This window comes from Rhipicephalus sanguineus, chromosome 2, assembly GCF_013339695.2.
Source record: "Rhipicephalus sanguineus isolate Rsan-2018 chromosome 2, BIME_Rsan_1.4, whole genome shotgun sequence".
Taxonomy (NCBI): Eukaryota; Metazoa; Arthropoda; class Arachnida; order Ixodida; family Ixodidae; genus Rhipicephalus; species Rhipicephalus sanguineus.
In genome coordinates, this window is record NC_051177.1 from 15,624,427 (window position 1) to 15,638,240 (window position 13,814).

The 13,814-nt window shown below is 45.3% G+C and overlaps 1 protein-coding gene across 3 annotated transcripts in view; it reads left to right on the forward strand.

Annotated features, from left to right (window-relative positions):
• The window catches only part of LOC119382451 (nuclear pore complex protein Nup98-Nup96), a 217,101-nt gene that overhangs the window by 28,194 nt on the left and 175,093 nt on the right, over positions 1–13,814 (forward strand). For all 3 annotated transcript variants that reach the window (XM_037650156.2, XM_037650158.2, XM_037650157.2), the window contains 4 exons: positions 1,229–1,403; positions 7,404–7,579; positions 10,377–10,490; positions 12,461–12,635. In XM_037650156.2, coding sequence (XP_037506084.1) covers positions 1,229–1,403; positions 7,404–7,579; positions 10,377–10,490; positions 12,461–12,635 — 640 coding nt within the window. The remainder of the gene's footprint in view (positions 1–1,228; positions 1,404–7,403; positions 7,580–10,376; positions 10,491–12,460; positions 12,636–13,814) is intronic.

A 13,814-nucleotide genomic window follows, 5' to 3' on the forward strand; every position in this document is an offset into this window, starting at 1 on the left:
AACCAAACTACAGTGCCGCAGTTATACACCTTACAACAACGCGAAAGTGCATGGCCTAGAGCCTCGCTTTTGTTTACCAACGAGTCGCTAAAACGCTGCCTTCACACACTATTTAATGCTCCTGATGATTGGCACTATGCCAAGCTCACTTTAGGATGCGCTTGAACCAGAAAGCGGCACCAACACTGAAATGATTCTGGCGAACGAAGGGTACGACACCAAGACACAGCCCTCTCGAAAGTCGCACTCACTGATCTTATTACAATGCGCATGCAGCCGAGCAAGCCCATTTGCTTCTGTACACCATGTCAGGTATACGTACGAGCAGTTAAAATCGCGCTAACACAACAGAACAAACCACCATTTGAGAACGTGCATGACGTACGCGCACATGCAAACACGATGTGGCTAGCAGACGACGCAGGGAGCAATCCACACTAGGCGCGCTTCAGCCAGTAGCCGCCAGGCGGCGACTCCGCTCGATCTCGCAGCCAATAACTTTGACCTTTCACTGCAATTTCTGCAACTTTGCTTATCTTGAAAATTTTTCTGGTTTTTACTACTTCAAATTAACGATACATTGCTGTATTGGCCCTGCTAGAAAAGTAATTTTAAGAAATCGTTGTTAACATTGTATGTGAATGAGAACAATGTGTAACAGCAAAGAGCTGCTGCAGAAGCACTTGTGTGCGTTTGTTTGTTCTGTCTTGGCTAGTAAGTTAAAGCACCATGTGGAATGGATGAAAAACTGTAGTTTGCTGTCGTGTTGGTTTTGGCATACTGAATGTTATGAGAAAGTTGGCATATTTCTCATAGCTGCTTTCATTCCTTTAAAAACTAAGCATTTTGCAAGCCCAAAGTTTGTCACCTCATTACTTCTGCGTACAAGTTTAGCTGATCACTTCCTACATTTGAGTTCAATGACCTTTTTGCAGGCACTGTTCTGTTTTTTTTTGGGGGGAACTGCTGAATTGCTGTAGGGGAACATCACAATGTGCGTGCTCATGGGAGAATAGCACATTCATTGTCAAAGAAATAAGAAGCAGTGCATGGTGAGCTGTGCACCTCCTGACACGTCTTGTGCTTACAGTAGTGTGAGGAGAGGAAAACCATTCAAATATATTGTGGCTTTGACAAAACGGGGAAGATAAATGTCTTATGAAATGATAAATTTGACAAGCTGCAAAAGGAGATCATATTTGTCTCTTTGGGTGCTTACACAACACAGGAGCTACGTCTAGAAGACTACGCTGCCAACAGGAAAGGCGGAGGCCAAGCGGGAATGGTAGGTTTTGGGGCGACCAGCCAACCAAGCTCAATCTTCAGCACACCAGCCACTCAACAGTCGGCCTTCAACTTCGGTGCCACCCAGAACAAGCCCCTCTTTGGCACTTCCACTGCTGGTAGGTCCTCTGTCAGCTGCTATGCATCCCCTGCAGAATGCGTCAATGCTAGAGCTATGCGAATAGAAAAATTTTGTCTGCGAAGTGAATTCGAATACACTCAAACCTCATTATAACAAAGTCGCATCTGCCACGAAAATAACTTCGTTATATCCAAAAATTCGTTATAAACGTTTATTTGTAGCACTGTAGCTATTACAAGACTATTCTTCATTTACTTCGTTATAACCATTAATTCGTTATATCCGTGTTCGTTATAACGAGGTTTTAGTGTATAAACGTTTGAGTGTGAATCAAATGGAATATTTTTCGAATATTTGTTTAATACTTTGAAGCGAAATTACAGAAAAAAAGTTGCAGAGCATCTAAGCATATTGTTATAAATAAGATAGCAACATGAAACCGTTTGTTTTGGCTAAGTTGATGAAGCGCTGTAAGGGTGGTGTTCCCTAGTTGCGTTATCAAGAATGAGGCAATGCAGAGGCCAAACTGTATTTATTTACATGATTTGGTCCAACCAATGTGGTGTCGACAACACTTTACACGTGAAAGGAAAAGACGCTGTTTCGTCAACCTCTCCTCCTCCTTCAACTTCAATGAAGGCCCAAATGATGTGGCGGTGAAGGGTTTGTTTCCTTTGAGTCCAGATTTCCGAATCTGCCGGATAGCCCTCAATGTGTAAGGACATCTGAAATTTTCGATGCTGAAACTCTTTGGTGTCCGATATTTCGGACTTTCTGCCCAAATTTCAGGTCCAAAACTACATTAATTTAAGCCCCCACCTCTGTTACATCTATCATCTCGTAGGTTCGAACCAGTGCTTTCGTGACTTGATCCGTTTGCGGTCCTAGCTGAGTCCCATCGTCACACTGTCACAGCGCAGTGCGGCGATGTCTTTATGGATAAGCACTGGAAGTGCATGGAGGCGTGATGGCGGCAGGCAGCAATCACGCTAGTTCGACTTAATCGCTGAAAAACCTTATGCTAAGAATCTTCAGCTAACTGCTCAGTAGTGCACGGGGCCCAGCGCAGTGGTATGCGTATAACCCAAATGCGCCGCACCATCGTTCATGCTGCTTTTTGCTAAGTGCGCTGCACAGACACGTTGCCTTCATGAACGTAAGCAGCTCGCCATCATCGTGCCCGTGTGCGGTCAGGAACAGAGTGGGCATCACGTATGCAGGTAGGAACGGAGTGGGCATCACGAATACTTTCATGACAAATGCCTGCGTACGGTACAGCAAGTGCCCCAGCTGTGACGGCGTCAGCTTAGTTGGCAAAGTGCTGTACACAACTACGGACGATTGGCCTTGCGTGGCAGCAATTGTTGTGTATCGGCGGAGATTCGGCGATGTGTATGCGCATCGTTCACGCACACACGCATTGGGGAAAGTTGGACAAGTTCAGCTGTTTTTCCACAGTCTGTGTTCCGCGTCATTGTCTCGAAACGCTATCGGTAGCGCTCATGACGAGACACAAATTTGCAATTGGCAGTTGGCACGTAGTTAAGCGGTGTTCCCGGCAGGTGCCGAATTTATTCGCGAGAGCCTGGGCGTACACGAAAATGGCTGATAAGCATACTGGGAGGCATTAAAGCTATTTCGGACGTGGCTGTGGTGATTTGACCACTCGAGCGGAATAAAAATGCATGAATTCGATTTTTTGGACTGCCCGATTTTTTGGACGATCTCGCGATTCTTAGGAAGTCCGAAAAATTGGACGTTGACCGTATTTTTCTGGAAGTTCGAATACCTCGAATGGTCAAATTCCGGTGTGAATCGAATCTAATAGCAAACACTATTCGAAAAATATTCGACGGTTTGAATATTATTATGCCCCTACTCAATGCCTTTAAAATAATTTAATAGCACCTTTTATAAAAAGCCCTTGTATGTGACATTATTATTTAAATGTGCAATATAGTTATGCTGATTTGGCCCTCATGAGACAGCAAGAAGCTAATAATTGAGTAATTCAAATTTGAAAGGAATATCAAAGTGCCCAGATGTGTTGTCACTTCACTTCCAAAGACCCACTCTTTAGCTGCTGTTCACTCTTTGAAGGTGCTAGCGTGTCGTGAGAGTGTTAACACAGTTCTGGTTGTTTTTATAGTAGAATGTTGTTAGTACCTTCTTGACTGAAACATGGTAGCCAAACCTTGATATGACAAAGCATTTCAGTTCTTACTAGCTAAGGTCTATAGAACACAGTGTAATTTAACCTGAGTATAAGGAAGTATGTTTATCTACAATATGTACATGACAAAGCTTCACTGCTGCTTCAAAGGAAGACTGAGGCAATAAGATGAAACTTGCACTGCTTCTAGTGGTCATGCGGTTGAGTTGTGTATGATTTTTCAGAATACACTTCTATAATTGCATGACAGAGAGCAGCCACCAAAGTGGAGCAGCATCTTTTCCTGCAGTGGCACCTAAATGCTCTCCTCTGTTCATATCAGTGGAAGAGCACGTGGCTGATCATATCGCGCACTACTCTCCACACAGCGTAGTTCTGTATTTTACGCCACCCGTGCTGTGTGTAAGCACCTGATTTGGGGTTTTTGTTATCGTCACGTGTCGTGTAACAAGCATGATTAGCCAAAGAGGCGGTAGCAGTAAACGCAAAGAGCTCTCAGTTATCATGCATGCAATGGTTCAAGAAACGGATGTCGCCGACTAGGCCAGTATGTTGCAAACGATTTTGAACGGTAAGAAAAAAGACGTTGCCTCTTGTTTGGAGATACTATTGCAGAGCTTGCTCCCTATTATACTAAGCTTGAAAGTAGCTAGTCAGGACTATATGGATGAATTCCCAACAAAAGCAATTGGAACTAACAGGCTCAATTGTCGCAGGTGAAAGCTTTTTGATGTTGCTTGTAGTTGCCAGCCGAACCACTATCAGTTCTATGAAATTATGTGGATGTTATATGATCAAGACAACGTACAAGATTGTTGTGGAGCCAATGCATAGCGGTGGCTGAATTACACGATGCTGTTACGGGTCTTGCTCAATTCTTAATTCAGCGCAGTGCGTCAAAACAGAAAATGTGGTCACCATAAATGGAGGTGCCACAATTCAGGTTGTCGCTTTCTTGCATGCGACTTTAAAGGGGCCCTCCAACACTATTCAACCCCCCATTTTTTACTTGCGGGTTGCGTAGACTGATGGCTGGGGATAATTTTAGCATAAGTCTAAGCACCGATATCAAATTATTTAGTATTTTAATCACGCGTTGAAGTCGCTACATCGCTGCTGACCGCATCAGCGCGTAGTGGCGCTTGCCAGAACTATTGCGGGCGGAAATGACGAAGATGAGCGCTGGCCTATGATTGGATAAATGTAACGTTAGAAGTAATAACGGCGTTGCATTAAAGTTGAGATTACTATTGTGTTTCGTTTTTCTTTTCTGTGCTTTTTCAATGAACTCCAAATAGCCGCCATCGCAACAAAAAAAATCACTACAACCACAAAGTACGACAGAGGCGCTGGTTGCCATTCCGCCTCTGGTTTTTTTTTTTGCCTGCGCCGGTCGGATGTCCATATGAAATGCTTGCCCCTCTTCCTTCTTTTTGCGTCTGTACGTTTGCGAGCTGCCTCTTTCCGCATGTGGGGTAGGCTCATGATTGTTGTTGAAATGGTGTAAGTAATCCTCTTCGTTGAATTGTTGTCGCTGCACACTTGTAATTCGTCGGGCTGCTCACCGAACAACCCGCGTAGGGGCGACCGTGTTTAACTGCCCATGGCCCATGCCGCTCCACAAACTCCCTTCTCGGAATAAGAGGAGGGAATGACATGGAATGTTGTAAGGAACAGCAGACAAAGCCTCGCCAGCCTCGCTTCGAAGCAGTAGCGCCCGTTCAAGGTCTGACAAGTCAGGTTTCAGGAGCCACATTTGTTACTATGGCAACGACATCAACAATACGTTGGAAACGAGAAGCAACAATGGTGTGCGAGCTTCCCCTACGTAAGAGGTTTCAGCCCATTTCATTGGAGCGCCATCCGACGTCACAGCAGAGAGTGAAATGTGGTCACGTGACCCCGCGAAAATCGAGTTGAGGGTAGGCATTTTTTTTCTTGCATTTTGAATTTTCTAAATTGAATAACTTCGTACTGCGTGCCGCCATCACTGCCGTTCTTGCTGCACTAGTTCGTCCGTACTTCAGACTACGCAATCCACGAGTAAAAAGTGGGGGGTTGAAGAGTGTTAGAGGGCCCCTTTAAGCTGCAGCTTTTGTTTTTGTAGTGTGCGACGGTTTTTGGGGTTGTATGGTCATAGGACCGAGCGGACAGCAAGTGCTTTGATGCAGTGAACATGATGGCATCGACGTTGCACCACTCTGGGAAACACCCAAGGTTTTGACGACAAGCCGTGGTGGCATAACATGGAGTCGCTTATCCTATGTAACTGCAGTGTGTTGGACGTGCATTTCTTTTGTCTTTATGCATGATGTACGAGTGTTGTAAAGAGGACTTCACCAATTTGGCATCAAATCTTAATTGCGCAATCAAAGCTTGAACAAAATTTTTTTACATTACTGAAATTACTGTATATTGCCGATTATAAGTCGACCCCCCAACTTGCGACCCCTTCTAGGGCAATAAAAGGTTGACTCTGAACACAGCCTCATGCTGCGGCCATAGCTCACCATTAAGTTTTTCAGAAGAGGGAGTGATGCAAAGAAACATTTATTTGCCCGTGAAACATTGCTTACGACTCGCCATCGCTTGAGAGAAGGACGCAGTCACGGTCATTGCCATCGTGTGAGCCACTGCTGCTGCTCGCCATCGGAACGGGTGCCGGTGGTCGTGAACCCAATCTCGAGCCGCCTCCTCAATGGCAGGGTATCGTCCAGACTTCGGTACGCGAAAGGAACGGCATGTAGCAGTGCACGCGAAGATCTTGGTCCTTTGTTTTCTCCATTCCCTCACGCACTTTTCTGACAAATCAAACTTGCGCCCTGCTTCAACGTTGCTTTTCGACTCTGCGTAGAGGATCGCTTGCCTCTTGAAAGCAGTGCTGTACTGTTGCCGGCGTAGCGGTGGCATCTTGGCGTCCGTTTGGCAGCATCGCGAATCGCGCACACCACTGCTCGCAAGCGAAGTGAAATGCAGAAATGGCGAACAGGCGCGAGTGCAAAAAGACGAGAAGGCGAAGGTGCTTGTGGGCGCATGTGACTGGTCATGTGGTTTAGTTTCCCCGCGAAGGTGTTGCCAGCCCACATGGCGCTGCCAGCTTTTCTGTGGAACGCCGATGGTTTGTCAACGAATCATTTCTATTGTATGAAAACAAAACTGCTGGGCGCATCGCAAGGTAAATTCCTCTTTATTCATAGAGCATCGTTCGCCCTCTATCAAAGGTTTGAAATGCTACTTTCGAGACCGTGGTTCCCAAGTAGTTCGCATTAATGCCGCGCGGTGTTGATTTTTATACGCGCTCCGTAGTTTCGCTATAGTTTCGCGATCGTTGTGGCAGATCGCAAAAATGTCCAGCTCCGGAAGCGGCGCGCGCGCGTTGGGAGATAGCTGTTGCCGTGACTCCGCTGCCTCTGCGGCTGATGTTATTGATGCGTCGAATAGCAGGAAGTCTGAGGACGACGACCTTTCGTCGGGCCCCACAGATAAGTCGACTTTACGAGTCCGCGTATAGATCGACTCCGATTATAGGTCAACCCCCGAACTTTGGAAGGTCATTTTATGAAAAAAACGCCGACTTATAATCGACAATAAACGGTAGTTTTTTTCATATTCCCATGCTATTTAACCATTTTAGCGGCACTTTCAGTACAAAAATTAACTCTATGGTGATTATACTTTGCATAAAGGTCAAGTTTCTATTGAACAAAGTTTTGATTTAGCGAAGTAAATTGCCGATTTGACTGATTTTGCTATATCGTGTGTAATAGCTGTGATAGAGCTGTAACAAATCCTCCTCTGAACATGCTCCGATTGTGGTTAATCAACAATTGCCCAGACAGTAGCTGGTTTTATCTCCTTCTTCAGGTGGTTTTGCACCCACTGGTGGCTCACTATTTGGGCAGACAACAACGCAGAGTCAGAACGTGTTTGGTAAGCCAACTGGCTTTGGCATGACAACCCCAGCCTCCACGTCAGCATTTGGAACCAGCACAGGATTTGGCACCACTGGAACCTCAGTGTTTGGTCAGCCACAGCAAAAGGTACGTGCCAAGCTGGCTCTTACGATTAGGTCAGAATGAAGTTACGTTAATTTGAACCTGTGGTGTCTGGCATCTCTCGAGTATTGGCCACTGTAGGTTTGGGCTTAGTGAGCGGCAGGACTGTGCGAATTGTCGCATCGCATGATCTAGTGCATGTTTGTCTAGCCTGCAAATGGCATTGAGCATTGTGCTGTCAGAGACACTGTATTGCCCAAGATAATGAATATGGGATATTTGTATCTGCCAATACTCAGCACTGCATAAAAGTCCACTCCTTGGGCAGTGGGGGAATCAAACAGGCTCCAGCACCAAGAGTTGGCACGCGATAATGCCACTGCTAGCATATGCTGTGAGCAGATGTTTCCGCACGACGTGCTAAGGGAGAAGGGATACATACTCTCATGATGACCATGGGGCCTGTCTCGTGAGAACTAGGGCAGTCTTTATACAGTCGAACCCACTTATAATGATCCCAGATATAACGATCTATCGGTTATAACGACCATATTTCGGTGCACTTACGATTTTCCTATGCTACCCATTGAAATTGCGTCCACATATAGCGAACATTTTTCAAAGCCTCCTACTTCTACAACGAACACTTCAGACGCGGTCGCGGTAAAAATATGGCTTATATGAAGCGAAAAAAAGTTAAAGTAGGCCTTCTAAAGCATGAGAGGCGTGCACTCGCGCGTATTCCGGTCCAGTTTACTCATGACGAAGATACCCGAGATCGGCGAGCACCGCACGTGCTGCTTTCGGACGCTACGAGCGAGGTCACTCGCTTTCCGGTCGTTTCTTCAGTGGCAGAATGGCAGTGGGGAATAAAAAAAAAGAAAGAAAGAAATAGTCGGCAGCATGAAGCCTTGCAGTCAGCTTTCGCACGGCAACCTTTCCTGGCGCCGTTCTCTGCAGCTATGACCGCCTACGATGAACCTATGCCTTGGAACGCAAGAATCCATAAAATGCAATAAGCGATGACCGCGATAACTTTTCGGCGCTTAAATGTTCACTGCGTCGACGTCACAATGTGCCGCAAAATGTCTTTCATCTTTTCGGTAATGGCAGAGACCGGCCGATCAATGATTACGACTTCCGCGCGATTGAGGCGATTCCTTCACGGATAAGCATCAGAAGAGAGCGAAGGCGATGTGGCGGCCGGCGATGAACGTGCCATAATGATTTATCGCCGACAACCTTATCACAGTCATCTGCAGCTATCGGCTCGGCTGCACGTGTGGCGTAAACTGTTCGGAGGGACGGCGGTACAAGCAGTACAAGCGCGCGATGCCATTGCCGTTCGAAAGTTCGCTTCCGCTGCACAGTGCGAGATAAAAGTGCGCGTCGCTTTGTGTAAACGAAACTAGCTCGCTGGTGTTGAGCGACACAGGCACCGAGAAATATTGATGCACTTACAGTGAGCGTATACAGCGTATTTTATTAGGCGGCAACCCAAGCGCGCCGCGCCTGTCGTGCAGGGCCGTAAGAGCATCGCGGAGACGTAGAGTGCGCGTTGCTTCCAAAATGCTTGTCTTCGCCACGTTGAACGAACAGGCCGCTCGTTGCACCCGTGCACGCTCCGAAGTGAAGCGGGCACAAAGAGCGCACAAATGCGCGTACAAATGCAAGCGGCCCGGCAGTGATGGCGTGATCCGAGTAGGCGACGCGCTGCACGCAACTAGCCAGGGATGATCGGCTCCACGGAGCGGTACCGCGGTTCAATGAAACGTTGTCGCTTCACTGCAAAGGCGGTTTAATTCACTCGTGCACGCAGCGGGCCTCGCTTCACAACGCGAAAAGGCCTAACTTCTCACCGGAGGAGTTGTTAGCACTTTTCAATAAAAATGCGCAGAAAAAAAAAAAGCGGCTTGGTCGCTAAATGCATGTTTTTGAGGGCGAGTCCATTTACAACGAACTACTGATATAACGACCAGTTTTCGCGGCATTTTTGAGTTCGTTATAAACGGGTTCGACTGTATAAACACTTTGAGCCTCCTGTATGTGCGACTCTGCATACTACAGCTTCGCATAGGCAGTAGGCATGACTGTTCAACATTATGCTTGCTGCAAGTACAATGTACTGTAGATGAGCTCAAATCTGAATGGTGCCCTTAAAACAGTGGGGTTGGCAGAAGAGAGAAAAAATGTCTGGTCAAGGTCTCATCTTCTCTTGCTGTAATCAGGAGTGCAAATCACCCCCTTGGTCACATTCACTTGAGCATTTTGTGTGACGGTCGCTCTGTCCTGTATCAGACAAAAAAGGGAGAGGTACGGGAGCTGCGGAATGAGTGAATGCCTCAATCTCCACAAACTTGCCTGGACAAATGAGATTGGTCAAATTATACAACAGCTAATATTATTTACATATGCGTTACAACTGTGTTGATTCTTTCTTGCTAGAGGTTTCGCAACCACTACGCATTAAGTACAATTCTTATATGAGACGGCATTAAAAAACAATAACAAAGAAAAAGTTTGGAATATTGGTTCTTTACTGTCAGTTGTGCTGTTTCAATGGTCTCAACATCACCGGTAGTTCTGCTTACATAGGGAAACACAAATTGAGATTCTGATTAATGATTCTTTCTTTCATTACCCAAATGCAAAATTAGCCAAATTAAAGGCTGTTGTTTAGTGATTTTAATATATGGAAATTCCACTGTATTTCGAAGTGTTGTCACCTACAGGTAAAGTGCATGTGATAACACACTGATGGTCATCACTCCAGCACTTTTAATGTCTACAAACTCGTGCACAATATGCTGGTCACATCTGGAAAACCTGGCTTTCCTTGCAGTCCCTGTTTGGCCAGCCAACAGGCACAACTCTCTTTGGGAGCACACCTGCTACAACGCAGCCGTCCACGGGATTTGGCACTGGCTTTGGCACTACATTTGGTGCTACAACGCAGGTATAAACATTACTTTATTATCATGGCTAGAATAGCGCAACTTTACACAGACTATGGAAAGAAAGGAACAACATACCGGTTACTATGTTGTCCCTTCTTTTTCCAAGCCTCACCTTTCTGGCTAAGAACCTATACCAGCGGGTATTTTATTTTTCTGTCCATCTGAATTGTTTAATCATGTATACTGTATTTAGTGTCATAATGATCATATTTGTGTAATGTTCGTGCAATGTTCGGGCTCCTGAATTTTGTTGCCAAAATATGATCTTTTTTTCCCGCATAATGATTGCACCTCGAACTTGGCGCACAACACCCATGATGTTTTCAGGTTCCAGCGAGTGGAAGCCTGACCTCAGAGATCTGTATTGAAAATGGTACCTATGACGTACTTTAGACATCAATTTTGGGACAAACAGTTAGCAAAAGTAAGGCCTTCGAGATTTGTGTCTTTTGCCTAGAGCTGTTGCTTTGGTGTGGGCCCATCATAATAGGAGGTGCTTCCGCATTTTCCACAGTCTGATGCTGATCGCATTGCCTTTGTGTTTCTTGCGTTTTTTAATCATTGTGCGATTGCGCGGAGTATGTGTGGTTTTACCTGTCCTTGGTTGATTGTGCTGCTTTGTGCAGTTTAGTGTGATCGGTTTCGGCAAGGCCTTCGGCTGTCTAACGAGCCATAGGGTCTTGCAGTGTGCCAGCCATGCTAATAGAGTGGGCGGGGAAAGCTATTGCTCAGTGACGCTGACACGTCTGGCGATACTCTCTTGAAGATATCGCCAAAAGTGATCACTTGCTAAGTGTGGGAGCCAACGTCCTCATTGGCTCAAAAGTTATGGCACTGCAGGTGCTTAAACACCGCTTTGTGCTGATTGGGTGTGACTAAAATGCACTGGACAACACTGCAGTTTTTCCTCCATTCTGTGGGCCTCTGATGATGCCTCCAGTGATGACACTGCCGGCCCCAGCAGTGAATCTTGCAGTGATGGCAGTGAGGACTCAGACTCTTAATAAGAGTGAGAGGTCAGTTACTGAATGAGAGAAAAATAAAGGGGCAGTGTGCAATTCATGTAGCACCTCCATAATTTAAAAGAAATTTGTTCATTGAGTAAATACGATATGTGCACCCGCACTGCAACGTCGCAGTTGGAAAAAGCAAGGATGAAGAACAAAACTACCCTGTACACAGAAGAGTAGGCTTGTGTGATTATTCGAGCACTTCGAATATTCGAACGAATATTACAGTATTCGAATTCCCTTTGATTCGAATTTAAATTATTGGAAATTTCGAAGTATTCGAAATGTACAAAGAGGTGTATACAGGTAAACCTGGATCTAACGAACCTCTATTTAATGAATTTCTGGATTTAATGAATTTTTTTCATTCCCCAGCTCCATCCCCATAGAAGCCCATGTATTTTTGACCTCCATGATTGAAGGAATTGTGACAAATGACTTGGGTGTAATGAATTTGCCATGCTCACCATTCATTATTTTGAGCAGTAGATCTGCTGAAAATTTGGATAAATAATACGTAACTTTTGCAATTACGCATAAAAAAATAAAAGTACTTTTTTTTTCCTAAAACGACTGTCTTTCAGTGGTCAATGGGACACATATGTCCCACTTTTTTCTCGAAAACCCTTAAGAATAGAGAGCTCAAATTTTGTACATATTATAAGAAGCTGATAGAAAAGACAATGCCGCCCTGAATAGGTGGCATGTGTTGTTCATAACATTATGTCCCATAAAGGGTTAAGGCATCTAGCATTTCGCCTCCATCAAAAGGCAACTGCCGCAGCTGAGATCGCACCCGTGCCTTTCTTCCACCTGTCTGAGACTTGAGTCATCTACACAGATGGCTCTCAGCGCTTTTGCCATCCTTGTAGTGACCTGATTGGTTTTGTTGAAATAAGCTTTTTCTGCACCTTGCCATCGGGTGAAGATGTGTTCTCTTCTCACCCTGCTTTTTCCAGCCAAGTGCTTTTGGTGTGCGGCCAACATTTGGTGCAGCCACCACATCTGCACCTTCCAGCTTTGGGTTTGGCAGCACAGCCAACACAGGGACATCATTGTTTGGAGCCAAGCAGCCATCGTTTTCCTTTGGGTCAACCACGCCAGCTTTTGGTGCCACCAACACAACAGGCTTTGGTATGTAATAAGTACTTCATCAGTGTATGTTGATCAGTGTAACACAACCGAAAAAATGATGATTGGACGTGCCTAACCCTAATGCATGTTTATCTTAAAACGGTCCTAAACCATTTTTTGAAGCTGTTTATATCAGCGTCTGCTTTCCGCTGCATGTGTTTTTTCACCACGCACGAGGAGTGATTCAGGACCCAGGAGATTCAGTATGTCATTTTTGCATGTCAAAAAGGGGGAAAAAAAAAAAAGAGAAAGACCATGACATAAGTGAATGCATTCTGTAATGAAAGTTTATGAATGCAGTCACTGGGCTGACTATTCGTCCTCGTGAGAGTGGTCATCAAGCCAGCCCCTCTTCATAACTTCGGTGCCCTGGCCTTGCTGGCTTTAAAGTGCATTCCCGCTATTTCCACTTTTTCAGTCTGCAAAAACCTCAGTGCTTGGGATCACATGTGAAAATTTGGTCACACTACAGCTGCCACTGCTGCACCACCTGTTCAAAAACTCCACAAATTTGCATCTCGTTGCATAGTTCGTTTTTTCAGCATGTTAAATGGCAGCCGTCTTGAATGCTGCTATGAACAAGTGCCAAAAGTTTTTGAACCCAGAAAATTGATGACAGTGAAGCACAACGATTAATCAACAGTATGTAGGAAGCAGTCGTTGAAAAAAACGTGCCATGGAGCCAAAAAAAAAATGCTGCTCCATCAGCTACTCATACCTCTTAACAAATTGCCGCTGTTCGCCATCAGGAGTGCTGCTGCGAATTGGAATAGTAGTGTTTCTATTAACCATCAACACTTGCAACACTCCGCTATTCGACACTATTCAATATTTCACTATTCGCACACCCCTAGTTTATAGCTGGCACGGTGCTGAAAACACTACTTTGGCCCATTCTAGCCCTTGTGGGTGGGGAAAACAACAAAATGAAAAGAGAGGAAGGTTGTAACAGAATTGCTCTTATTTCGCATCACCTGAAAAAGTAGGCAGTCGTCTGCTCAAGAGCTTTACACAATCATTGTGCGTGGGCACCAACAAGGCCGAACCTCAGCACTAGACTAGTGTGTTTTCTCTGGGCTTTTACAAATATTTCAGCACTTCTAATATTGGAACAAATGTTCGAATACTCCTATTCACTTTGATCCAAGTGGGAAATTCCCGAAATTGCGAAGTATCCGA